Raw genomic sequence first — 26,591 nt, forward strand, 5'->3', positions numbered from 1 at the left:
CCACCGTTAACCAACGGGGCGACTTCGGCTACGCTCCGGAGGAAGCCCACCCGAGGCCCGCTCCCGGGAGTCCACCGTTAACCAACGGGGCGACTTCGGCTACGCTCCGGAGGAAGCCCACCCGAGGCCCGCTCCCGGGAGTCCACCGTTAACCAACGGGGCGACTTCGGCTACGCTCCGGAGGAAGCCCGCCCGAGGCCCGCTCCCGGGAGTCCACCGTTAACCAACGGGGCGACTTCGGCTACGCTCCGGAGGAAGCCCACCCGTGGCTCGCTCCCGGGAGTCCACCGTTAACCAACGGGGCGACTTCGGCTACGCTCCGGAGGAAGCCCACCCGAGGCCCGCTCCCGGGAGTCCACTGTTAACCAACGGGGCGACTTCGGCTACGCTCCGGAGGAAGCCCACCCGTGGCCCGCTCCCGGGAGTCCACCGTTAACCAACGGGGCGACTTCGGCTACGCTCCGGAGGAAGCCCTCCCGAGGCCCGCTCCCGGGAGTCCACCGTTAACCAACGGGGCGACTTCGGCTACGCTCCGGAGGAAGCCCACCCGAGGCCCGTTCCCGGGAGTCCACCGTTAACCAACGGGGCGACTTCGGCTACGCTCCGGAGGAAGCCCACCCGAGGCCCGCTCCCGGGAGTCCACCGTTAACCAACGGGGCGACTTCGGCTACGCTCCGGAGGAAGCCCACCCGTGGCCCGCTCCCGGGAGTCCACCGTTAACCAACGGGGCGACTTCGGCTACGCTCCGGAGGAAGCCCTCCCGAGGCCCGCTCCCGGGAGTCCACCGTTAACCAACGGGGCGACTTCGGCTACGCTCCGGAGGAAGCCCACCCGAGGCCCGCTCCCGGGAGTCCACCGTTAACCAACGGGGCGACTTCGGCTACGCTCCGGAGGAAGCCCACCCGAGGCACGCTCCCGGGAGTCCACCGTTAACCAACGGGGCGACTTCGGCTACGCTCCGGAGGAAGCCCACCCGTGGCCCGCTCCCGGGAGTCCACCGTTAACCAACGGGGCGACTTCGGCTACGCTCCGGAGGAAGCCCACCCGAGGCCCGCTCCCAGGAGTCCACCGTTAACCAACGGGGCGACTTCGGCTACGCTCCGGAGGAAGCCCACCCGAGGCCCGCTCCCGGGAGTCCACCGTTAACCAACGGGGCGACTTCGGCTACGCTCCGGAGGAAGTCCACCCGAGGCCCGCTCCCGGGAGTCCACCGTTAACCAACGGGGCGACTTCGGCTACGCTCCGGAGGAAGTCCACCCGAGGCCCGCTCCCGGGAGTCCACCGTTAACCAACGCGGCGACTTCGGCTACGCTCCGGAGGAAGCCCACCCGTGGCCCGCTCCCGGGTGTCCACCGTTAACCAACGGGGCGACTTCGGCTACGCTCCGGAGGAAGCCCACCCGTGGCCCGCTCCCGGGAGTCCACCGTTAACCAACGGGGCGACTTCGGCTACGCTCCGGAGGAAGCCCACCCGAGGCCCGCTCCCGGGAGTCCACCGTTAACCAACGGGGCGACTTCGGCTACGCTCCGGAGGAAGCCCACCCGAGGCCCGCTCCCGGGAGTCCACCGTTAACCAACGGGGCGACTTCGGCTACGCTCCGGAGGAAGCCCACCCGAGGCCCGCTCCCGGGAGTCCACCGTTAACCAACGGGGCGACTTCGGCTACGCTCCGGAGGAAGCCCGCCCGAGGCCCGCTCCCGGGAGTCCACCGTTAACCAACGGGGCGACTTCGGCTACGCTCCGGAGGAAGCCCACCCGTGGCTCGCTCCCGGGAGTCCACCGTTAACCAACGGGGCGACTTCGGCTACGCTCCGGAGGAAGCCCACCCGAGGCCCGCTCCCGGGAGTCCACTGTTAACCAACGGGGCGACTTCGGCTACGCTCCGGAGGAAGCCCACCCGTGGCCCGCTCCCGGGAGTCCACCGTTAACCAACGGGGCGACTTCGGCTACGCTCCGGAGGAAGCCCACCCGAGGCCCGCTCCCGGGAGTCCAGCGTTAACCAACGGGGCGACTTCGGCTACGCTCCGGAGGAAGCCCACCCGAGGCCCGCTCCCGGGAGTCCACCGTTAACCAACGGGGCGACTTCGGCTACGCTCCGGAGGAAGCCCACCCGTGGCCCGCTCCCGGGAGTCCACCGTTAACCAACGGGGCGACTTCGGCTACGCTCCGGAGGAAGTCCACCCGTGGCCCGCTCCCGGGAGTCCACCGTTAACCAACGGGGCGACTTCGGCTACGCTCCGGAGGAAGCCCACCCGAGGCCCGCTCCCGGGAGTCCACCGTTAACCAACGGGGCGACTTCGGCTACGCTCCGGAGGAAGCCCACTCGTGGCCCGCTCCCGGGTGTCCACCGTTAACCAACGGGGCGACTTCGGCTTCGCTCCGGAGGAAGCCCACCCGTGGCCCGCTCCCGGGAGTCCACCGTTAACCAACGGGGCGACTTCGGCTACGCTCCGGAGGAAGCCCACCCGAGGCCCGCTCCCGGGAGTCCACCGTTAACCAACGGGGCGACTTCGGCTACGCTCCGGAGGAAGCCCACCCGAGGCCCGCTCCCGGGAGTCCACCGTTAACCAACGGGGCGACTTCGGCTACGCTCCGGAGGAAGCCCACCCGAGGCCCGCTCCCGGGAGTCCACCGTTAACCAACGGGGCGACTTCGGCTACGCTCCGGAGGAAGCCCGCCCGAGGCCCGCTCCCGGGAGTCCACCGTTAACCAACGGGGCGACTTCGGCTACGCTCCGGAGGAAGCCCACCCGTGGCTCGCTCCCGGGAGTCCACCGTTAACCAACGGGGCGACTTCGGCTACGCTCCGGAGGAAGCCCACCCGAGGCCCGCTCCCGGGAGTCCACTGTTAACCAACGGGGCGACTTCGGCTACGCTCCGGAGGAAGCCCACCCGTGGCCCGCTCCCGGGAGTCCACCGTTAACCAACGGGGCGACTTCGGCTACGCTCCGGAGGAAGCCCTCCCGAGGCCCGCTCCCGGGAGTCCACCGTTAACCAACGGGGCGACTTCGGCTACGCTCCGGAGGAAGCCCACCCGAGGCCCGTTCCCGGGAGTCCACCGTTAACCAACGGGGCGACTTCGGCTACGCTCCGGAGGAAGCCCACCCGAGGCCCGCTCCCGGGAGTCCACCGTTAACCAACGGGGCGACTTCGGCTACGCTCCGGAGGAAGCCCACCCGTGGCCCGCTCCCGGGAGTCCACCGTTAACCAACGGGGCGACTTCGGCTACGCTCCGGAGGAAGCCCTCCCGAGGCCCGCTCCCGGGAGTCCACCGTTAACCAACGGGGCGACTTCGGCTACGCTCCGGAGGAAGCCCACCCGAGGCCCGCTCCCGGGAGTCCACCGTTAACCAACGGGGCGACTTCGGCTACGCTCCGGAGGAAGCCCACCCGAGGCACGCTCCCGGGAGTCCACCGTTAACCAACGGGGCGACTTCGGCTACGCTCCGGAGGAAGCCCACCCGTGGCCCGCTCCCGGGAGTCCACCGTTAACCAACGGGGCGACTTCGGCTACGCTCCGGAGGAAGCCCACCCGAGGCCCGCTCCCAGGAGTCCACCGTTAACCAACGGGGCGACTTCGGCTACGCTCCGGAGGAAGCCCACCCGAGGCCCGCTCCCGGGAGTCCACCGTTAACCCGGGAGTCCACCGTTAACCACCGTTAACCAACGGGGCGACTTCGGCTACGCTCCGGAGGAAGCCCACCCGAGGCCCGCTCCCGGGAGTCCACCGTTAACCAACGGGGCGACTTCGGCTACGCTCCGGAGGAAGTCCACCCGTGGCCCGCTCCCGGGAGTCCACCGTTAACCAACGGGGCGACTTCGGCTACGCTCCGGAGGAAGTCCACCCGAGGCCCGCTCCCGGGAGTCCACCGTTAACCAACGGGGCGACTTCGCCTACGCTCCGGAGGAAGTCCACCCGAGGCCCGCTCCCGGGAGTCCACCGTTAACCAACGGGGCGACTTCGGCTACGCTCCGGAGGAAGCCCACCCGTGGCCCGCTCCCGGGAGTCCACCGTTAACCAACGGGGCGACTTCGGCTACGCTCCGGAGGAAGTCCACCCGTGGCCCGCTCCCGGGAGTCCACCGTTAACCAACGGGGCGACTTCGGCTACGCTCCGGAGGAAGTCCACCCGAGGCCCGCTCCCGGGAGTCCACCGTTAACCAACGGGGCGACTTCGGCTACGCTCCAGAGGAAGCCCACCCGAGGCCCGCTCCCGGGAGTCCACCGTTAACCAACGGGGCGAGTTCGGCTACGCTCCGGAGGAAGTCCACCCGTGGCCCGCTCCCGGGAGTCCACCGTTAACCAACGGGGCGACTTCGGCTACGCTCCGGAGGAAGCCCACCCGAGGCCCGCTCCCGGGAGTCCACCGTTAACCAACGGGGCGACTTCGGCTACGCTCCGGAGGAAGTCCACCCGTGGCCCGCTCCCGGGAGTCCACCGTTAACCAACGGGGCGACTTCGGCTACGCTCCGGAGGAAGCCCACCCGTGGCCCGCTCCCGGGAGTCCACCGTTAACCAACGGGGCGACTTCGGCTACGCTCCGGAGGAAGTCCACCCGAGGCCCGCTCCCGGGAGTCCACTGTTAACCAACGGGGCGACTTCGGCTACGCTCCGGAGGAAGTCCACCCGTGGCCCGCTCCCGGGAGTCCACCGTTAACCAACGGGGCGACTTCGGCTACGCTCCGGAGGAAGTCCACCCGAGGCCCGCTCCCGGGAGTCCACCGTTAACCAACGGGGCGACTTCGGCTACGCTCCGGAGAAAGCCCACCCGAGGCCCGCTCCCGGGAGTCCACCGTTAACCAACGGGGCGACTTCGGCTACGCTCCGGAGGAAGTCCACCCGTGGCCCGCTCCCGGGAGTCCACCGTTAACCAACGGGGCGATTTCGGCTACGCTCCGGAGGAAGTCCACCCGTGGCCCGCTCCCGGGAGTCCACCGTTAACCAACGGGGCGACTTCGGCTACGCTCCGGAGGAAGTCCACCCGAGGCCCGCTCCCGGGAGTCCACCGTTAACCAACGGGGCGACTTCGGCTACGCTCCGGAGGAAGTCCACCCGAGGGCCGCTCCTGGGAGTCCACCGTGAACCAACGGGGCGACTTCGGCTACGCTCCGGAGGAAGCCCACCCGAGGCCCGCTCCCGGGAGTCCACCGTTAACCAACGGGGCGACTTCGGCTACGCTCCGGAGGAAGCCCACCCGAGGCCCGCTCCCGGGAGTCCACCGTTAACCAACGGGGCGACTTCGGCTACGCTCCGGAGGAAGTCCACCCGTGGCCCGCTCCCGGGAGTCCACCGTTAACCAACGGGGCGACTTCGGCTACGCTCCGGAGGAAGCCCACCCGTGGCCCGCTCCCGGGAGTCCACCGTTAACCAACGGGGCGACTTCGGCTACGCTCCGGAGGAAGCCCACCCGTGGCCCGCTCCCGGGAGTCCACCGTTAACCAACGGGGCGACTTCGGCTACGCTCCGGAGGAAGCCCACCCGAGGCCCGCTCCCGGGAGTCCACCGTTAACCAACGGGGCGACTTCGGCTACGCTCCGGAGGAAGTCCACCCGTGGCCCGCTCCCGGGAGTCCACCGTTAGCCAACGGGGCGACTTCGGCTACGCTCCGGAGGAAGTCCACCCGTGGCCCGCTCCCGGGAGTCCACCGTTAATCAACGGGGCGACTTCGGCTATGCTCCGGAGGAAGCCCACCCGTGGCCCGCTCCCGGGAGTCCACCGTTAACCAACGGGGCGACTTCGGCTACGCTCCGGAGGAAGTCCACCGGAGGCCCGCTCCCGGGAGTCCACCGTTAACCAACGGGGCGACTTCGGCTACGCTCCGGAGGAAGTCCACCCGAGGCCCGCTCCCGGGAGTCCACCGTTAACCAACGGGGCGACTTCGGCTACGCTCCGGAGGAAGTCCACCCGAGGCCCGCTCCCGGGAGTCCACCGTTAACCAACGGGGCGACTTCGGCTACGCTCCGGAGGAAGCCCACCGAGGCCCGCTCCCGGGAGTCCACCGTTAACCAACGGGGCGACTTCGGCTACGCTCCGGAGGAAGTCCACCCGTGGCCCGCTCCTGGGAGTCCACCGTTAACCAACGGGGCGACTTCGGCTACGCTCCGGAGGAAGCCCACCCGTGGCCCGCTCCCGGGAGTCCACCGTTAACCAACGGGGCGACTTCGGCTACGCTCCGGAGGAAGTCCACCCGAGGCCCGCTCCCGGGAGTCCACCGTTAACCAACGGGGCGACTTCGGCTACGCTCCGGAGGAAGTCCACCCGTGGCCCGCTCCCGGGAGTCCACCGTTAACCAACGGGGCGACTTCGGCTACGCTCCAGAGGAAGTCCACCCGTGGCCCGCTCCCGGGAGTCCACCGTTAACCAACGGGGCGACTTCGGCTACGCTCCGGAGGAAGTCCACCCGAGGCCCGCTCCCGGGAGTCCACCGTTAACCAACGGGGCGACTTCGGCTACGCTCCGGAGGAAGTCCACCCGAGGGCCGCTCCCGGGAGTCCACCGTTAACCAACGGGGCGACTTCGGCTACGCTCCGGAGGAAGCCCACCCGAGGCCCGCTCCCGGGAGTCCACCGTTAACCAACGGGGCGACTTCGGCTACGCTCCGGAGGAAGCCCACCCGAGGCCCGCTCCCGGGAGTCCACCGTTAACCAACGGGGCGACTTCGGCTACGCTCCGGAGGAAGTCCACCCGTGGCCCGCTCCCGGGAGTCCACCGTTAACCAACGGGGCGACTTCGGCTACGCTCCGGAGGAAGCCCACCCGTGGCCCGCTCCCGGGAGTCCACCGTTAACCAACGGGGCGACTTCGGTTACGCTCCGGAGGAAGTCCACCCGAGGCCCGCTCCCGGGAGTCCACCGTTAACCAACGGGGCGACTTCGGCTACGCTCCGGAGGAAGCCCACCCGTGGCCCGCTCCCGGGAGTCCACCGTTAACCAACGGGGCGACTTCGGCTACGCTCCGGAGGAAGCCCACCCGAGGCCCGCTCCCGGGAGTCCACCGTTAACCAACGGGGCGACTTCGGCTACGCTCCGGAGGAAGTCCACCCGTGGCCCGCTCCCGGGAGTCCACCGTTAGCCAACGGGGCGACTTCGGCTACGCTCCGGAGGAAGTCCACCCGTGGCCCGCTCCCGGGAGTCCACCGTTAATCAACGGGGCGACTTCGGCTATGCTCCGGAGGAAGCCCACCCGTGGCCCGCTCCCGGGAGTCCACCGTTAACCAACGGGGCGACTTCGGCTACGCTCCGGAGGAAGTCCACCGGAGGCCCGCTCCCGGGAGTCCACCGTTAACCAACGGGGCGACTTCGGCTACGCTCCGGAGGAAGTCCACCCGAGGCCCGCTCCCGGGAGTCCACCGTTAACCAACGGGGCGACTTCGGCTACGCTCCGGAGGAAGTCCACCCGAGGCCCGCTCCCGGGAGTCCACCGTTAACCAACGGGGCGACTTCGGCTACGCTCCGGAGGAAGCCCACCGAGGCCCGCTCCCGGGAGTCCACCGTTAACCAACGGGGCGACTTCGGCTACGCTCCGGAGGAAGTCCACCCGTGGCCCGCTCCTGGGAGTCCACCGTTAACCAACGGGGCGACTTCGGCTACGCTCCGGAGGAAGCCCACCCGTGGCCCGCTCCCGGGAGTCCACCGTTAACCAACGGGGCGACTTCGGCTACGCTCCGGAGGAAGTCCACCCGAGGCCCGCTCCCGGGAGTCCACCGTTAACCAACGGGGCGACTTCGGCTACGCTCCGGAGGAAGTCCACCCGTGGCCCGCTCCCGGGAGTCCACCGTTAACCAACGGGGCGACTTCGGCTACGCTCCAGAGGAAGTCCACCCGTGGCCCGCTCCCGGGAGTCCACCGTTAACCAACGGGGCGACTTCGGCTACGCTCCGGAGGAAGTCCACCCGAGGCCCGCTCCCGGGAGTCCACCGTTAACCAACGGGGCGACTTCGGCTACGCTCCGGAGGAAGTCCACCCGAGGGCCGCTCCCGGGAGTCCACCGTTAACCAACGGGGCGACTTCGGCTACGCTCCGGAGGAAGCCCACCCGAGGCCCGCTCCCGGGAGTCCACCGTTAACCAACGGGGCGACTTCGGCTACGCTCCGGAGGAAGCCCACCCGAGGCCCGCTCCCGGGAGTCCACCGTTAACCAACGGGGCGACTTCGGCTACGCTCCGGAGGAAGTCCACCCGTGGCCCGCTCCCGGGAGTCCACCGTTAACCAACGGGGCGACTTCGGCTACGCTCCGGAGGAAGCCCACCCGTGGCCCGCTCCCGGGAGTCCACCGTTAACCAACGGGGCGACTTCGGTTACGCTCCGGAGGAAGTCCACCCGAGGCCCGCTCCCGGGAGTCCACCGTTACCCAACGGGGCGACTTCGGCTACGCTCCGGAGGAAGCCCACCCGTGGCCCGCTCCCGGGAGTCCACCGTTAACCAACGGGGCGACTTCGGCTACGCTCCGGAGGAAGCCCACCCGAGGCCCGCTCCCGGGAGTCCACCGTTAACCAACGGGGCGACTTCGGCTACGCTCCGGAGGAAGTCCACCCGTGGCCCGCTCCCGGGAGTCCACCGTTAACCAACGGGGCGACTTCGGCTACGCTCCGGAGGAAGTCCACCCGTGGCCCGCTCCCGGGAGTCCACCGTTAACCAACGGGGCGACTTCGGCTACGCTCCGGAGGAAGCCCACCCGTGGCCCGCTCCCGGGAGTCCACCGTTAACCAACGGGGCGACTTCGGCTACGCTCCGGAGGAAGCCCACCCGAGGCCCGCTCCCGGGAGTCCACCGTTAACCAACGGGGCGACTTCGGCTACGCTCCGGAGGAAGCCCACCCGAGGCCCGCTCCCGGGAGTCCACCGTTAACCAACGGGGCGACTTCGGCTACGCTCCGGAGGAAGCCCGCCCGAGGCCCGCTCCCGGGAGTCCACCGTTAACCAACGGGGCGACTTCGGCTACGCTCCGGAGGAAGCCCACCCGTGGCTCGCTCCCGGGAGTCCACCGTTAACCAACGGGGCGACTTCGGCTACGCTCCGGAGGAAGCCCACCCGAGGCCCGCTCCCGGGAGTCCACTGTTAACCAACGGGGCGACTTCGGCTACGCTCCGGAGGAAGCCCACCCGTGGCCCGCTCCCGGGAGTCCACCGTTAACCAACGGGGCGACTTCGGCTACGCTCCGGAGGAAGCCCACCCGAGGCCCGCTCCCGGGAGTCCAGCGTTAACCAACGGGGCGACTTCGGCTACGCTCCGGAGGAAGCCCACCCGAGGCCCGCTCCCGGGAGTCCACCGTTAACCAACGGGGCGACTTCGGCTACGCTCCGGAGGAAGCCCACCCGTGGCCCGCTCCCGGGAGTCCACCGTTAACCAACGGGGCGACTTCGGCTACGCTCCGGAGGAAGTCCACCCGTGGCCCGCTCCCGGGAGTCCACCGTTAACCAACGGGGCGACTTCGGCTACGCTCCGGAGGAAGCCCACCCGAGGCCCGCTCCCGGGAGTCCACCGTTAACCAACGGGGCGACTTCGGCTACGCTCCGGAGGAAGCCCACCCGTGGCCCGCTCCCGGGTGTCCACCGTTAACCAACGGGGCGACTTCGGCTACGCTCCGGAGGAAGCCCACCCGTGGCCCGCTCCCGGGAGTCCACCGTTAACCAACGGGGCGACTTCGGCTACGCTCCGGAGGAAGCCCACCCGAGGCCCGCTCCCGGGAGTCCACCGTTAACCAACGGGGCGACTTCGGCTACGCTCCGGAGGAAGCCCACCCGAGGCCCGCTCCCGGGAGTCCACCGTTAACCAACGGGGCGACTTCGGCTACGCTCCGGAGGAAGCCCACCCGAGGCCCGCTCCCGGGAGTCCACCGTTAACCAACGGGGCGACTTCGGCTACGCTCCGGAGGAAGCCCGCCCGAGGCCCGCTCCCGGGAGTCCACCGTTAACCAACGGGGCGACTTCGGCTACGCTCCGGAGGAAGCCCACCCGTGGCTCGCTCCCGGGAGTCCACCGTTAACCAACGGGGCGACTTCGGCTACGCTCCGGAGGAAGCCCACCCGAGGCCCGCTCCCGGGAGTCCACTGTTAACCAACGGGGCGACTTCGGCTACGCTCCGGAGGAAGCCCACCCGTGGCCCGCTCCCGGGAGTCCACCGTTAACCAACGGGGCGACTTCGGCTACGCTCCGGAGGAAGCCCTCCCGAGGCCCGCTCCCGGGAGTCCACCGTTAACCAACGGGGCGACTTCGGCTACGCTCCGGAGGAAGCCCACCCGAGGCCCGTTCCCGGGAGTCCACCGTTAACCAACGGGGCGACTTCGGCTACGCTCCGGAGGAAGCCCACCCGAGGCCCGCTCCCGGGAGTCCACCGTTAACCAACGGGGCGACTTCGGCTACGCTCCGGAGGAAGCCCACCCGTGGCCCGCTCCCGGGAGTCCACCGTTAACCAACGGGGCGACTTCGGCTACGCTCCGGAGGAAGCCCTCCCGAGGCCCGCTCCCGGGAGTCCACCGTTAACCAACGGGGCGACTTCGGCTACGCTCCGGAGGAAGCCCACCCGAGGCCCGCTCCCGGGAGTCCACCGTTAACCAACGGGGCGACTTCGGCTACGCTCCGGAGGAAGCCCACCCGAGGCACGCTCCCGGGAGTCCACCGTTAACCAACGGGGCGACTTCGGCTACGCTCCGGAGGAAGCCCACCCGTGGCCCGCTCCCGGGAGTCCACCGTTAACCAACGGGGCGACTTCGGCTACGCTCCGGAGGAAGCCCACCCGAGGCCCGCTCCCAGGAGTCCACCGTTAACCAACGGGGCGACTTCGGCTACGCTCCGGAGGAAGCCCACCCGAGGCCCGCTCCCGGGAGTCCACCGTTAACCCGGGAGTCCACCGTTAACCACCGTTAACCAACGGGGCGACTTCGGCTACGCTCCGGAGGAAGCCCACCCGAGGCCCGCTCCCGGGAGTCCACCGTTAACCAACGGGGCGACTTCGGCTACGCTCCGGAGGAAGTCCACCCGTGGCCCGCTCCCGGGAGTCCACCGTTAACCAACGGGGCGACTTCGGCTACGCTCCGGAGGAAGTCCACCCGAGGCCCGCTCCCGGGAGTCCACCGTTAACCAACGGGGCGACTTCGCCTACGCTCCGGAGGAAGTCCACCCGAGGCCCGCTCCCGGGAGTCCACCGTTAACCAACGGGGCGACTTCGGCTACGCTCCGGAGGAAGCCCACCCGTGGCCCGCTCCCGGGAGTCCACCGTTAACCAACGGGGCGACTTCGGCTACGCTCCGGAGGAAGTCCACCCGTGGCCCGCTCCCGGGAGTCCACCGTTAACCAACGGGGCGACTTCGGCTACGCTCCGGAGGAAGTCCACCCGAGGCCCGCTCCCGGGAGTCCACCGTTAACCAACGGGGCGACTTCGGCTACGCTCCAGAGGAAGCCCACCCGAGGCCCGCTCCCGGGAGTCCACCGTTAACCAACGGGGCGAGTTCGGCTACGCTCCGGAGGAAGTCCACCCGTGGCCCGCTCCCGGGAGTCCACCGTTAACCAACGGGGCGACTTCGGCTACGCTCCGGAGGAAGCCCACCCGAGGCCCGCTCCCGGGAGTCCACCGTTAACCAACGGGGCGACTTCGGCTACGCTCCGGAGGAAGTCCACCCGTGGCCCGCTCCCGGGAGTCCACCGTTAACCAACGGGGCGACTTCGGCTACGCTCCGGAGGAAGCCCACCCGTGGCCCGCTCCCGGGAGTCCACCGTTAACCAACGGGGCGACTTCGGCTACGCTCCGGAGGAAGTCCACCCGAGGCCCGCTCCCGGGAGTCCACCGTTAACCAACGGGGCGACTTCGGCTACGCTCCGGAGGAAGTCCACCCGTGGCCCGCTCCCGGGAGTCCACCGTTAACCAACGGGGCGACTTCGGCTACGCTCCGGAGGAAGTCCACCCGAGGCCCGCTCCCGGGAGTCCACCGTTAACCAACGGGGCGACTTCGGCTACGCTCCGGAGAAAGCCCACCCGAGGCCCGCTCCCGGGAGTCCACCGTTAACCAACGGGGCGACTTCGGCTACGCTCCGGAGGAAGTCCACCCGTGGCCCGCTCCCGGGAGTCCACCGTTAACCAACGGGGCGATTTCGGCTACGCTCCGGAGGAAGTCCACCCGTGGCCCGCTCCCGGGAGTCCACCGTTAACCAACGGGGCGACTTCGGCTACGCTCCGGAGGAAGTCCACCCGAGGCCCGCTCCCGGGAGTCCACCGTTAACCAACGGGGCGACTTCGGCTACGCTCCGGAGGAAGTCCACCCGAGGGCCGCTCCTGGGAGTCCACCGTGAACCAACGGGGCGACTTCGGCTACGCTCCGGAGGAAGCCCACCCGAGGCCCGCTCCCGGGAGTCCACCGTTAACCAACGGGGCGACTTCGGCTACGCTCCGGAGGAAGCCCACCCGAGGCCCGCTCCCGGGAGTCCACCGTTAACCAACGGGGCGACTTCGGCTACGCTCCGGAGGAAGTCCACCCGTGGCCCGCTCCCGGGAGTCCACCGTTAACCAACGGGGCGACTTCGGCTACGCTCCGGAGGAAGCCCACCCGTGGCCCGCTCCCGGGAGTCCACCGTTAACCAACGGGGCGACTTCGGCTACGCTCCGGAGGAAGTCCACCCGAGGCCCGCTCCCGGGAGTCCACCGTTAACCAACGGGGCGACTTCGGCTACGCTCCGGAGGAAGCCCACCCGTGGCCCGCTCCCGGGAGTCCACCGTTAACCAACGGGGCGACTTCGGCTACGCTCCGGAGGAAGCCCACCCGAGGCCCGCTCCCGGGAGTCCACCGTTAACCAACGGGGCGACTTCGGCTACGCTCCGGAGGAAGTCCACCCGTGGCCCGCTCCCGGGAGTCCACCGTTAGCCAACGGGGCGACTTCGGCTACGCTCCGGAGGAAGTCCACCCGTGGCCCGCTCCCGGGAGTCCACCGTTAATCAACGGGGCGACTTCGGCTACGCTCCGGAGGAAGCCCACCCGTGGCCCGCTCCCGGGAGTCCACCGTTAACCAACGGGGCGACTTCGGCTACGCTCCGGAGGAAGTCCACCGGAGGCCCGCTCCCGGGAGTCCACCGTTAACCAACGGGGCGACTTCGGCTACGCTCCGGAGGAAGTCCACCCGAGGCCCGCTCCCGGGAGTCCACCGTTAACCAACGGGGCGACTTCGGCTACGCTCCGGAGGAAGTCCACCCGAGGCCCGCTCCCGGGAGTCCACCGTTAACCAACGGGGCGACTTCGGCTACGCTCCGGAGGAAGCCCACCGAGGCCCGCTCCCGGGAGTCCACCGTTAACCAACGGGGCGACTTCGGCTACGCTCCGGAGGAAGTCCACCCGTGGCCCGCTCCTGGGAGTCCACCGTTAACCAACGGGGCGACTTCGGCTACGCTCCGGAGGAAGCCCACCCGTGGCCCGCTCCCGGGAGTCCACCGTTAACCAACGGGGCGACTTCGGCTACGCTCCGGAGGAAGTCCACCCGAGGCCCGCTCCCGGGAGTCCACCGTTAACCAACGGGGCGACTTCGGCTACGCTCCGGAGGAAGTCCACCCGTGGCCCGCTCCCGGGAGTCCACCGTTAACCAACGGGGCGACTTCGGCTACGCTCCAGAGGAAGTCCACCCGTGGCCCGCTCCCGGGAGTCCACCGTTAACCAACGGGGCGACTTCGGCTACGCTCCGGAGGAAGTCCACCCGAGGCCCGCTCCCGGGAGTCCACCGTTAACCAACGGGGCGACTTCGGCTACGCTCCGGAGGAAGTCCACCCGAGGGCCGCTCCCGGGAGTCCACCGTTAACCAACGGGGCGACTTCGGCTACGCTCCGGAGGAAGCCCACCCGAGGCCCGCTCCCGGGAGTCCACCGTTAACCAACGGGGCGACTTCGGCTACGCTCCGGAGGAAGCCCACCCGAGGCCCGCTCCCGGGAGTCCACCGTTAACCAACGGGGCGACTTCGGCTACGCTCCGGAGGAAGTCCACCCGTGGCCCGCTCCCGGGAGTCCACCGTTAACCAACGGGGCGACTTCGGCTACGCTCCGGAGGAAGCCCACCCGTGGCCCGCTCCCGGGAGTCCACCGTTAACCAACGGGGCGACTTCGGTTACGCTCCGGAGGAAGTCCACCCGAGGCCCGCTCCCGGGAGTCCACCGTTACCCAACGGGGCGACTTCGGCTACGCTCCGGAGGAAGCCCACCCGTGGCCCGCTCCCGGGAGTCCACCGTTAACCAACGGGGCGACTTCGGCTACGCTCCGGAGGAAGCCCACCCGAGGCCCGCTCCCGGGAGTCCACCGTTAACCAACGGGGCGACTTCGGCTACGCTCCGGAGGAAGTCCACCCGTGGCCCGCTCCCGGGAGTCCACCGTTAACCAACGGGGCGACTTCGGCTACGCTCCGGAGGAAGTCCACCCGTGGCCCGCTCCCGGGAGTCCACCGTTAACCAACGGGGCGACTTCGGCTACGCTCCGGAGGAAGCCCACCCGTGGCCCGCTCCCGGGAGTCCACCGTTAACCAACGGGGCGACTTCGGCTACACTCCGGAGGAAGTCCACCCGAGGCCCGCTCCCGGGAGTCCACCGTTAACCAACGGGGCGACTTCGGCTACGCTCCGGAGGAAGTCCACCCGAGGCCCGCTCCCGGGAGTCCACCGTTAACCAACGGGGCGACTTCGGCTACGCTCCGGAGGAAGTCCACCCGAGGCCCGCTCCCGGGAGTCCACCGTTAACCAACGGGGCGACTTCGGCTACGCTCCGGAGGAAGCCCACCCGAGGCCCGCTCCCGGGAGTCCACCGTTAACCAACGGGGCGACTTCGGCTACGCTCCGGAGGAAGTCCACCCGTGGCCCGCTCCCGGGAGTCCACCGTTAACCAACGGGGCGACTTCGGCTACGCTCCGGAGGAAGCCCACCCGTGGCCCGCTCCCGGGAGTCCACCGTTAACCAACGGGGCGACTTCGGCTACGCTCCGGAGGAAGTCCACCCGAGGCCCGCTCCCGGGAGTCCACCGTTAACCAACGGGGCGACTTCGGCTACGCTCCGGAGGAAGTCCACCCGTGGCCCGCTCCCGGGAGTCCACCGTTAACCAACGGGGCGACTTCGGCTACGCTCCGGAGGAAGCCCACCCGAGGCCCGCTCCCGGGAGTCCACCGTTAACCAACGGGGCGACTTCGGCTACGCTCCGGAGGAAGTCCACCCGTGGCCCCCTCCCGGGAGTCCACCGTTAACCAACGGGGCGACTTCGGCTACGCTCCGGAGGAAGCCCACCCGTGGCCCGCTCCCGGGAGTCCACCGTTAACCAACGGGGCGACTTCGGCTACGCTCCGGAGGAAGCCCACCCGTGGCCCGCTCCCGGGAGTCCACCGTTAACCAACGGGGCGACTTCGGCTACGCTCCGGAGGAAGTCCACCCGAGGCCCGCTCCCGGGAGTCCACCGTTAACCAACGGGGCGACTTCGGCTACGCTCCGGAGGAAGCCCACCCGAGGCCCGCTCCCGGGAGTCCACCGTTAACCAACGGGGCGACTTCGGCTACGCTCCGGAGGAAGTCCACCCGTGGCCCGCTCCCGGGAGTCCACCGTTAACCAACGGGGCGACTTCGGCTACGCTCCGGAGGAAGTGCACCCGTGGCCCGCTCCCGGGAGTCCACCGTTAACCAACGGGGCGACTTCGGCTACGCTCCGGAGGAAGCCCACCCGTGGCCCGCTCCCGGGAGTCCACCGTTAACCAACGGGGCGACTTCGGCTACGCTCCGGAGGAAGTCCACCTGTGGCCCGCTCCCGGGAGTCCACCGTTAACCAACGGGGCGACTTCGGCTACGCTCCGGAGGAAGTCCACCCGTGGCCCGCTCCCGGGAGTCCACCGTTAACCAACGGGGCGACTTCGGCTACGCTCCGGAGGAAGTCCACCCGTGGCCCGCTCCCGGGAGTCCACCGTTAACCAACGGGGCGACTTCGGCTACGCTCCGGAGGAAGTCCACCCGCGGCCCGCTCCCGGGAGTCCACCGTTAACCAACGGGGCGACTTCGGCTATGCTCCGGAGGAAGTCCACCCGAGGCCCGCTCCCGGGAGTCCACCGTTAACCAACGGGGCGACTTCGGCTACGCTCCGGAGGAAGCCCACCCGAGGCCCGCTCCCGGGAGTCCACCGTTAACCAACGGGGCGACTTCGGCTACGCTCCGGAGGAAGTCCACCCGTGGCCCGCTCCCGGGAGTCCACCGTTAACCAACGGGGCGACTTCGGCTACGCTCCGGAGGAAGCCCACCCGAGGCCCGCTCCCGGGAGTCCACCGTTAACCAACGGGGTGACTTCGGCTACGCTCCGGAGGAAGTCCACCCGTGGCCCGCTCCCGGGAGTCCACCGTTAACCAACGGGGCGACTTCGGCTACGCTCCGGAGGAAGTCCACCCGCGGCCCGCTCCCGGGAGTCCACCGTTAACCAACGGGGCGACTTCGGCTATGCTCCGGAGGAAGTCCACCCGAGGCCCGCTCCCGGGAGTCCACCGTTAACCAACGGGGCGACTTCGGCTACGCTCCGGAGGAAGCCCACCCGAGGCCCGCTCCCGGGAGTCCACCGTTAACCAACGGGGCGACTTCGGCTACGCTCCGGAGGAAGTCCACCCGTGGCCCGCTCCCGGGAGTCCACCGTTAACCAACGGGGCGACTTCGGCTACGCTCCGGAGGAAGCCCACCCGTGGCCCGCTCCCGGGAGTCCACCGTTAACCAACGGGGTGACTTCGGCTACGCTCCGGAGGAAGCCCACCCGTGGCCCGCTCCCGGGAATCTACCGAGATCAACCAACGAGGCGTCCTCCGTCAGAGCGGCAAGATGATGTTCGTCCCCAAGGAAAGAGACCTGAGAGCGCACCAGAGCCGGGACACTTCAAGGTTGTGAGTGCTAGGGGTGGAGACTTGGGTCTAGGGGACTAAAACAAAACAGTACCGTACGGTTTCTGATGCCTTTCGCTTTCGTTTATTTATGTAAATACATGTACATACGGTGAAATTTCGTAACCTGTTCGTCCGGGTCCTCTGATTTCGGGGTCCGTCTCGGTCGAACGTGACACTGCTATATTTCAGGTACGAACGTCGGTTCTTAATTTCTGTTTTGTTTAGCAAGGAAAGTAATCTACTGCTTATCCACGGGTTGTTTTTACGTAACTTGGAATGAACAAGCCTGAAAAGTTCCAATGCACCAACCACCGTGGCACCAACCAAAAAAATTGATCTTATTTCTAAAAAAAAATGATTTCAGATACTTTTAATATTAATTTGGACACTTTTAATATTAATTTGGTAGCTGAGATCTCAAATTCATTTTGAGATTACTCAAAATGCCTTTATTTTTTATTCAGTCGTAAAAAAAAAAAGGTTTCCTAGGTGCATTCGTCTCTGGTTTCGTATATGTGGTTACGCATGCAACTACAACCTCGTGGTCGTTAATCCCCGAAATGCAAGAGACTGGTGATATCAGGTCGCGCCTGTTAGTAAAAAGTTCTAGAGTACTTGCCATCGTTTCGCCCATTCTAGTCGGGAATAATACGTACGAATATAATAGATCTCAGCTTGAATAAAATTAAAGAACATTTTGCATATTCTAGATGTTTTTCTGTCACGGGTTGGCGATCCGTTCCCTGAACATCCGAAAAATTAGTCTCCACCGTGCACTAGGTGAAAAATAGCTATGCTTAACAAGATGTCAAAAAAAAAAAAAATACATCGCAGTTTTACTAGAATATGGCGATCTACAAAGATAGCCCACAGTAATCAATTGCCCGATCTGTAAGGAAATCTTACGCAATCTTCGGCATTATCGTAACAGTAAATCTTATTTCTGATCTATAGCTTAATAAAGCGCAACTTAAACGACTTTTGAAAGGACTTTTCATATTGTAGAATCTGTTTACGTCCACATCTAATATAACCTAGAAAATCTTCACCAACTGAAAAGCCACTTTCTTTTAGCTTAAATCCTTTGGATAGTACACAGATCTTGTTTACCTATGAAAGATGGAAACTTACAAAACTTAACGATAATTGGCCTTTGCCTTTCTGGTTGTGGGCAGTATAGTCTTTGCGCGCGTGTGTCGTTCGCCGCTACGGTCAGACCAAGTTTATTTCTGCAGAGGTCGAGCACTTTATCTTCCAGTGTAGATTATGAGTGATTTAGTTTGTCTGTAATGTTATAGAAGAGAAGATTCGTTCTTCGGTTTATAACAAACCGAAGCAATCTGAGTGAAGAGTCTCGTCGAGCTCACGCCGACTTCGTGTAAGTAATGAAATTTACGTTTCCATTGCTTCGAATCCTTCTTTGTCGGTTCATCATTTTATCTAAAAAAAAACTCCTTGTAGATGCTTCTGCAAGTTATAACAAATATAAATGTGTTTCATGACAGAGTACTATTGTGAGCAACCTACTAGCGCCACCTACCACGGCCCGCCCTTCTTTTCATCCTTGCTGTCAAGCCTGGCCGAACAAGTGTCCCAGCCGGCTTCTGTGTTTTGGCGCGACCGAACCATGCGGCGCGTCAGTGCCTCATTCCTTTTCTTATACTCCCGTTAATTAAACTTCTATTGAACTGCTACTTGCCCCGCCCTTGCCTCATTGCCCTACGCCTCACCTGGCCGACGCCCGGCCGTAGTCCACACTATACGCTCCGCGTGACGATTTTTGTTTGTGCTTGTGCTTCCTAATCCTCTGAATCTATTATGAAGGCACGAGTGAAACGCCTTCGTCATAATTACTTATTAAACCTTTATTGCATATACGGGTACCACATAAAGCGGAAGGAGTTGCAGGGCATATTATTAAGGTGAAAGCCTTCATGTCTCATCGTTCAGTCGACCTTCAAAGTCCTTGGGCGAAAACACGTCGGGGACGGGAAAGGTACAAAAACCGGCGACAGGAAATTTACCAAAACCTTTACGTGACATCTGCGAATTTTAATATTCCTCCGAAAAAAAATTTCGCTTTTGTTCCTCGGCTGGCGTCAAACCAGCGACCTTTCGTTCACTGATGATAAGATTATCATCGCGTTCCGCCACCGCTAAGGTTACCACGAGTGCTAACCTTGGCGCGCCCCCGAGTTTCCCATGAGCTTCAAGTCGTTCTCAAAGGAGTTGATTTAGAGGTTTTCGATGACGCTCAGTAAGTTTCGAATTGAAACCATATGTCTATTTTCATTTATTAAAAATTTAATTAACAAATTTTAATTAATTAGCCAACTTATCGCAAAGACTAGACACCCACATAATGCCCCACTGGCCGTAAAACTCACCTGCACAAACCGCTTAAGTGTAACTTTCACGGCCTTTGTTTTAAAACAAATCTAAATCCTAAAGAAAAACACCCTGCATATATGTGTGTGTGTTTGAACAAAATCAAACGCCGTGTATACCCTCTCTAAAAAAAAAGGAAGATAAAATAAGGCATTGAAGCGTTCTAGTATGAGACATAAAATTCTGTTACACGAAATAAATAATCTGGACAATCAAAATCCTGATTTTATTGACATCTGGGTGGCTTAGTTTTCTCTTAGAAGATTTTCTTGCCCCCCGTCAGGTCAAAGCACCCTTCTCTCGTTTGCCTGAAAAAGAAAATCCAGTTGGTTACTGCGCAAGAGTGCGATCTTTCCAAAATGAGAGGAGATTGGGTGAAACGTGCCCTCGAGGCATACTTGTACAAAACGAGTGCTTTCCAGCGAACATCGGAGAAAAAGTCTAGTTAAATTTGGGCTGATCATTTGGCCCCTCGTTCCAGGGGATAAAGTCAAGCTTCAGTGTGTTTGCCGTATGGTGGCACCCGTCGCGTCTCTTGTGGGAGCAATGGTAGCTTCCCGCAATACTTCGAGGTCAAAATCTGAGACCGCCGCGTTACTCTGCTCCTCCAGTGCAGCATATAGAGTTACTCAACCATCTTCCTTTTCAAAAACAACAACAAACAAACAAAAAGCAGAACAACTAAGTTTTGTTTGTGGCCGCATTTAGTCGGAGGATTGTATGAGCATAAAAACAATGAGGTAATCTGTTTGCTCAATAAAAGACAGAACAGTTGGTTTCGAGGGTTCTTATTGAGAAATGAGAAAGATTTACTCGCCTGGTGATTTTAAGTGGTAACAGGGGAGCTTCAGCGCGTTATCGCTGGACAGTTCGAGAAAACGCACGGAGTCTCGACTGCCGAACATCTCATTATAGATGCACAGCCATTGCAATACGCCGTTCTCAACAGTGAGTTCCACCTAGTGGTTCCTGAGCCAGTTATTCGAGGCCGCCATTGTTTTGACACGTGCTTTGATCACGTGATGGAAACGAGGGCTGCGTCAGCCTTCGGCGTGAACTCGGCTCAGCTCGTATGAAAAGCGAGTAGGGCTGGAAAATTGATCTATTATACAATCCCATCGATCCAGTAGTGAGTTCACCGCCATAATATTTTACCTAGTTAATAGCTTCAGTTTTTTTTTTCAGTTAGAAATTTCCGGTAGAAATTAGCAAATGATCGTAAATGTTGAACATCTGAGGTGGTTTTAAATTTCAGTTATTTCGAAAGTGTCGGGCACCGCAGCCCATATTGGTTTTTCTGGCTCTCAATGGGGCCTTTTCCGCATAAACTGGAGATTCTGTAATTTAATTAGAACGCAACAAAACGAGGCTTTGAAAATTTAATACAAAAATTTGAATTATTAGTTTTAGAAGAATAGGGCGAAAAATATTATTGTTATTATTATTTATTAAAAATATAATATTAAATCCAAGTTAACTGAAAAAAAATAGTTATAAAGTCTCTAGGTTTTGGAGGACCTGTCTGGAATGAAAATGGCGTCTTTCAACGTTTGTATCTTAGTGTAAGATAGGCAATTTTACTAAGTAAATAGTCGCCCACCGAAATTTGTGCAGTAGGCAACCGGTTTTATATTAGTATGTTTTTCTTATTTTTTTAACTGCATGGTTTTTATGCGTATTCTAGAAATTCAGTAAATAATTTCTCTAAAATAATATTTATTTTTTCACAAAAAAAAGAAACTTTTTTCTTAGAGTATAGGGGTTTTCTTTTACAAACTATGTTTTTATTACATATCCCAGACATGATAAAATTGCCGCGTCTCCTCTGGCATGGAATGATCCCGTGTGTGTTTTGCGGCTGCAATCTGAGAAGTTCGGTTCTCTCTAAAATTAAATTACCGCATCTGTGGACGAAAACTGAAAATTCGGATAATCTGCGATTGATATTCCAGAAAGCAAGGACACTATAATTTATATTGTTTTATGAAAGACGAGATTTTACCGTAATATCCTTTCAGTTGTTACTGACACTAGCACCAATCTACAGAGAAATTTAAAATCATTATACCGTGTTTTGAGCTGCATAAGGCACTGTCATTTTATATTTAGTGGTATTATTTCCGTTGCTTTAGTTGAAATAAACTTACATACATTTTGTTTCTATAAGAATGGACCTTAACTACGGATATTTGCCACGGTAATATATTTCCTGTTCGAATCATTTACGAGCATACTAAAACTTGCTTTCGATTACACATATACCGCCATCATAATACACAAGTGCGGGATTTTCAGTACAGTGTCGCCGTGCGGGCCGTACAAATGTATAAAGCGGTGCGAACTGACTTATAGACAAGCGACTTATAGACTTATAGACAAACAGCAAGAACAACAACAACAACATAAAAAGAAAAACACGGTACATAGGATGAGCGAAGTGGTCTTACATCAGACAGCCTCTCACTTGGTCTTGAAGGCAACGCGAGAAATAGTGCGGTGGTTTGCCGGAACCCAACACGTATCCGTGCTCCTGCTTTTTGCAACGGAGCTTTTCATTTCCCGGTGTGTAACTCCCAGGACACGCTCCTTCTTCATTGATTCCGAGCCTGAAACGTTAGTTACATACGTTTGTTATGTGACGTACAGAAAAACAAATATCGCAAGATCGATGCGCATTTACTCTGTGTGATTGTTCTCACCGGTGACGAAAAACGCACGAAGACGACGAGCGCCATGACCATGCACTTTGGGCGCCGGTTGATTGGCTCCATCAGATACTATGCGGAGCGCAAGCTCGTCTGCGTCTTGAGCAGGGGCTGCGGTGACGTCACAACGACGCCGAGTTCTGATTGGTTCTTGATTGGAAGGATAGTGGGTCGACCTCAATGCTAGATTCCTCAAGGGCTACCCAGTAGCTTTTTTTTCGATCAGCCAATAAGTGATCGAAATTCAGATATCATCTCAACCCCTGTGTCAAGAAACAGACGAAATTGCGCTCGGCATAGCGTCGACTGCGGTCGCATTTAGAGTGACACGGAATATAAATGGAACCCGAAAGAACTTTCCTCAGAACCACATTCTCCGCAAATGTCTCAAGATTATGTTCAAGTATAAAGCTACTAGAAAAGGGAAAAAAACCCGAACACCTTTAAGCATTGAAATGAGGGGAAGGGGTAATTATTGCAGCGTTCTTCACTTTTGTCGTTTCTTGGCAAGTAGGAATCATTCGATAATTACCAATTTGCACTCGGATCAAATGATCATGTAGTTTTTGAAGAAATTAGATTTTGGCGCTTTATAGCATGACAGTTTACGCAGCAAAACCTCACGGAAAACGCTGGTTTCCACTCGTAGGCAGCCATGCCTTAAGATTTGTTTTGATCACCGTGAAGGGAAAATTTTTTGTTTGAATCAGGCTGGCAAAAAAAAACAAAAAACAACAACAAACAAACAAAAAAAGCATGTTTTGTCAGGCTGGGAGTTACATGGAAGATTTAACTATCAGACAACCATCACACTCCGCTAGCAGACGGTGGCTCCAGAGGCCCTACACCTGCGCACGTCTGTACTTTCTTTTACCCTAAATCAGAGCCCAGCTGATGTCACAAGCAGATCGCCCATTCACGCAGCGGCGAAAGAGCAACACCGCGGCGTTTGCCGTCTTTTTGAGTGTTCCCCATCCATGTGGTAACTGACTACGAGTTCACGCTTCAATTAGGGTTTTTTGCTTTCGATGCATTCCTATAAACCCCGAAAATTAGACACCCAAGTTATTTTTATCAATATGAAGAAAAAATGCAAGCATTACTCGTGAAGGAAATCTGGAACACAGTGCGCAATCAACTGTCTGGGAAGCTCCTTTTTGCTTGAAAATTACACATCTTATCTCTCGTTTTATTTGTTTATCGGTACCGAAACGTTTTTCAAGTTTCTGGGGTGACGCGGACGTCACCTGTAATTTTCGGGAATCTCATGCCCGTGTCCCATTCAGGTCAAATCCGCTTTCTTTCTCCGACATTGGAAGTTGATACCGAAGAACACCGAATTGGAGGGGAAAGTATTAAATTCTCCCCCCTCCCCCCTTTCCGCCCAAACAGAACAAAGCGCACCCGTGTAAGCGAGTAAAGAATTCTTCACCGGCGTAGTCTCCAACACTGTGTAGATTGGGCTAACCTAAAATATCTCTCCGTTTGCGCCTTTTTTTACGCCTCTAATTAGTCTGCGAAAGCCACCACCCTCACCCTCTTATTGTGTCCCCAATTTCAGGCTCGTCTTCAATTTACGTTTACCTTTGTCGGATTTATGGGAACCAAAACCTTTTCTGCAGCAACGTTCGAGGTACTTTTTCATTGATGGTTAGTTCTGAACGATGTTTTGTGTAGTGGTCAAAATTTGGCACCTTCTGCCGCGCCAACTTGGTAAATTCCGCGTTTCGGGTTTCTGCTTGGTTAGATGGGCGGTTCGACGAAGCGCTTTTTTATTTCTGGTAAACAGCGTTCCGCCATGTAGATGAACAGCATTAGGCACTCTTTCCCAATTAGTTTGCATGCAGACGCTTAGTTGCTGGCGTCATTTCTGGTGATGGTTCAACGCACAAGCATAGAGAGTGGCTCCATCGACTACATAACTAGGTACGACAGGCTAGGTATTTTGGACACTTAAACTGTACTTATTTTGGGGGTTGTTTTCGGTACCTTTTGGGAGCGTTTTCTGGGACACGTTTTTGCCTGCCGACGAGCCTACTTTTCGAGCACCGGCTCGTTTTTTGACTCGAGAGACCGGTAGGTAGAAAAATCGAGTTCCAACCGACGTTCTTTTATGTTCACGACCACTCTGACTAGTACAGCCGATCACGGCACAAAGCAAACTCGAGCGAGCGTAAAAACTACAGAAGTTTATCAACATGGCGCCTGGCGAGATCTCGATCCGGAAGTACGTCACAAGAAACCGCCCTCTACGAGACTGACAGAAGAGACAGTTGTTAATTCCTGCAATAGTTCAAGTTCCTGGCAGCCACTGCGCCGTTAAATTCGAAGGATTCGATAAACAATAGGGTGATATACTCACAGGTGTCCCATTTCGTGAGCTAGGACTTTGGCGTCCGATAGTACAGGTTGGTCGGTTACCCACATCAATTGAGTGGTTATGGGGTTCTTCTTGCACACACGGCAACCATATGTGCATCCTGACAAGACAAACGGGGCTTCATCAACCAGAGGAGACATGGTATTCTGAAGGCATGCTTCGTACACTGCCATTTGGTTCCTCCAATCGACTGCACTACGATAGTATCAGCTGGAAAACAAGCCCCCCCCCCCCCCCCCCCCCCGCCCCAAACCACACGCAAACGTCATCACTGGTGCAGACACGCAGCGCCACATAAATTGCGTCAGCGTTGCCGCCGACGTGTCTGCTGCCTTGCCCCGTACTCTCGCCATACATCAGTGTGTTTTCCGCTTGGTACGGTTCGGGCATCTGCTAACAGGCCCTTTGTCTTAGGAGGTGTATATAGACCTTTTCACCCTCCTCAGCATGGGCGCTGCCATCTTGAAAACACGTGACCCGGCAGCCATTAGGTTGCTTCAACTTGCTACTCCGCTCTCCCCTCCGCGCCTTGGAGGACGCGTTGTATTCGTGTTTTTCGTCGCGTTTCGCCGCTCTTTTTTGCCTTACCTCGGAAACTGTAGTCCGATACGTCTACTCGACGATTAAGACATCTCGAGGGCTCAGATGTCCTTGTGACAACTGATGTTTGTTTACTAATAGTGGCGGAACATTCTCAGTAAGAAGCGCGTATATTTATATCGCGCGTTGAGGATCGGAAGGAGTCAAGAATAGTCAGCGCAAGGAGACTATCTGTACTTCCCGAAAGTATCCTCTTTGCAATCATAATATATTGAAAACAGTTTTGTTTTATTATGTGAGGAAACTCGCGGAGAAGATGAACAACGAACGTTTAACTTGCATTTTATCTGAGGCTAGAAGTAATTGTACGTCAACATCAGGCGATTTATTAGTTCATAATATCACACCTACATGTGTAGGAGGTTCTCAATAATTGTATGCCGTGCTCGCTCCCATTTCAACAATCATTTAAGTGATTTATTGATTATATTTAAATAACCAGTTCAATCCACTTCATTTATATTAACACAAAGATTGGGACTTCCCGCGCAAGAAACTGACACAGTCATTAACAGTAGCGAGTTTTAGAAAAAAAAAACGTGCACTAAGAAATAACGTCGTTTGTTTCTATTTGCAAATCCAAAACGCGGTTTGGGTTCGACGTGTAAACAATAATGACGACGGTTTCTTTTTTTTTTTTGCGTGCGTTGTTTTATTTTTTGCCAGTACCTGGAATCCGTAATATTTGACGCCGAAAAAGAAAAAAAAAAAAAAAAAGAGCCGTCTGCAAGACAATTACTTGAATCCAGGATTGTCGATGGCGAATGGAGGTTTACTTTTGGTGGCTGGCGACGCCGAAATTTACAAAGCCAATATGTTCACAAACAAATATATATTTGTTCACATAGGCCCGTGAAGTGGTGCCTAGCGCTAGAATTCAGCCAAACTTTCCGAGGTATTTCTCTTCCTGCGTCCTTTAATTTTAATTGGCCAGATTTTCGGAAGACAAATGCCAGATTTAATTTGACGGGCCTGTCACTTATATCTTGAGTAAGCAAATGTTCATATAACAATAATTTATTTCCTAGGGCCAATATCGCGAGATGCTGCTTATGAGTAGTTTAGCAGGGTTGATAATTTAAGAAGTTTCCTACTCGGCCTCTCAAAACATGCTCGAGTACTCAATTAAAAAAAAAAAAGAGTCAGGGACGATATTACTTGTTTATATTAATTATCTGCGTCATTACACAACACGTTTTTATTCAGCGAAGTTCACTAAAGTTTGGGTGCCTTCGAAAACCAAACAGTGAGTAGTAAACTCGCGAGTTCATCTGTTCTGACCGATTCAGCACATTGCTAACCAAGCTGTCGATATGCTTCTTTACATTCCCGTGTTAGTCTCGTCATCACTTTGTTTTTTCTGAAAACCGGTGCCAATGAATACGGCCGTAGACGATGGTAATCTTCCCTGTACCTCAGTCAGGCGTTTTGCAACCGTCCATAATCAGGTACATCAAAGGAGTTGGTAATAAAAATACGCAATTTAGGCTAAAATACACCTCGTAGTCCTCAAAGTGGCTTAATACCAAAGCTTTTATTGGTTGTGTGGTACAAGAAAAATGAACGTATCGCAAAACTAAGCCAAAAACAACGTAAAACAGCAACATAGCCGCGTTCCCGTTGAAACCGAAACCAACCAAATTGAAGCAACCTAATGGCGGCGAGTGCATTA

General features: G+C 59.4%; 1 protein-coding gene across 1 annotated transcript; it reads right to left on the reverse strand.

Annotated features, from left to right (window-relative positions):
* Positions 1-19,490: 19,490 nt before the first annotated feature.
* LOC120838077 lies at positions 19,491-24,492 on the reverse strand. Its single transcript, XM_040207829.1, has 3 exons — positions 24,302-24,492; positions 21,682-21,840; positions 19,491-19,542 (listed from the first exon to the last, which is right to left on the reverse strand). Exons 1-3 carry the CDS (start codon positions 24,490-24,492, stop codon positions 19,491-19,493), a joined length of 402 nt encoding a protein of 133 aa, XP_040063763.1.
* Positions 24,493-26,591: the final 2,099 nt, after the last annotated feature.

This window comes from Ixodes scapularis, unplaced genomic scaffold (genome assembly GCF_016920785.2).
Source record: "Ixodes scapularis isolate PalLabHiFi unplaced genomic scaffold, ASM1692078v2 ptg001056l_1___fragment_4___debris__unscaffolded, whole genome shotgun sequence".
Lineage (NCBI taxonomy): Eukaryota > Metazoa > Arthropoda > Arachnida > Ixodida > Ixodidae > Ixodes > Ixodes scapularis.

Excerpts from the sequence above, each read along its gene's own strand:
- LOC120838077 (XM_040207829.1), bottom strand. The coding sequence starts at position 24,492 with ATGGCAGTGTACGAAGCATGCCTTCAGAATACCATGTCTCCTCTGGTT. Across the intron at positions 21,841-24,301 it reads GCTCACGAAATGGGACACCT|GCTCGGAATCAATGAAGAAG; the intron begins GTGAGTATATCA and ends CTAACGTTTCAG. Across the intron at positions 19,543-21,681 it reads CAAGTGAGAGGCTGTCTGAT|GCAAACGAGAGAAGGGTGCT; the intron begins GTAAGACCACTT and ends TTTCTTTTTCAG.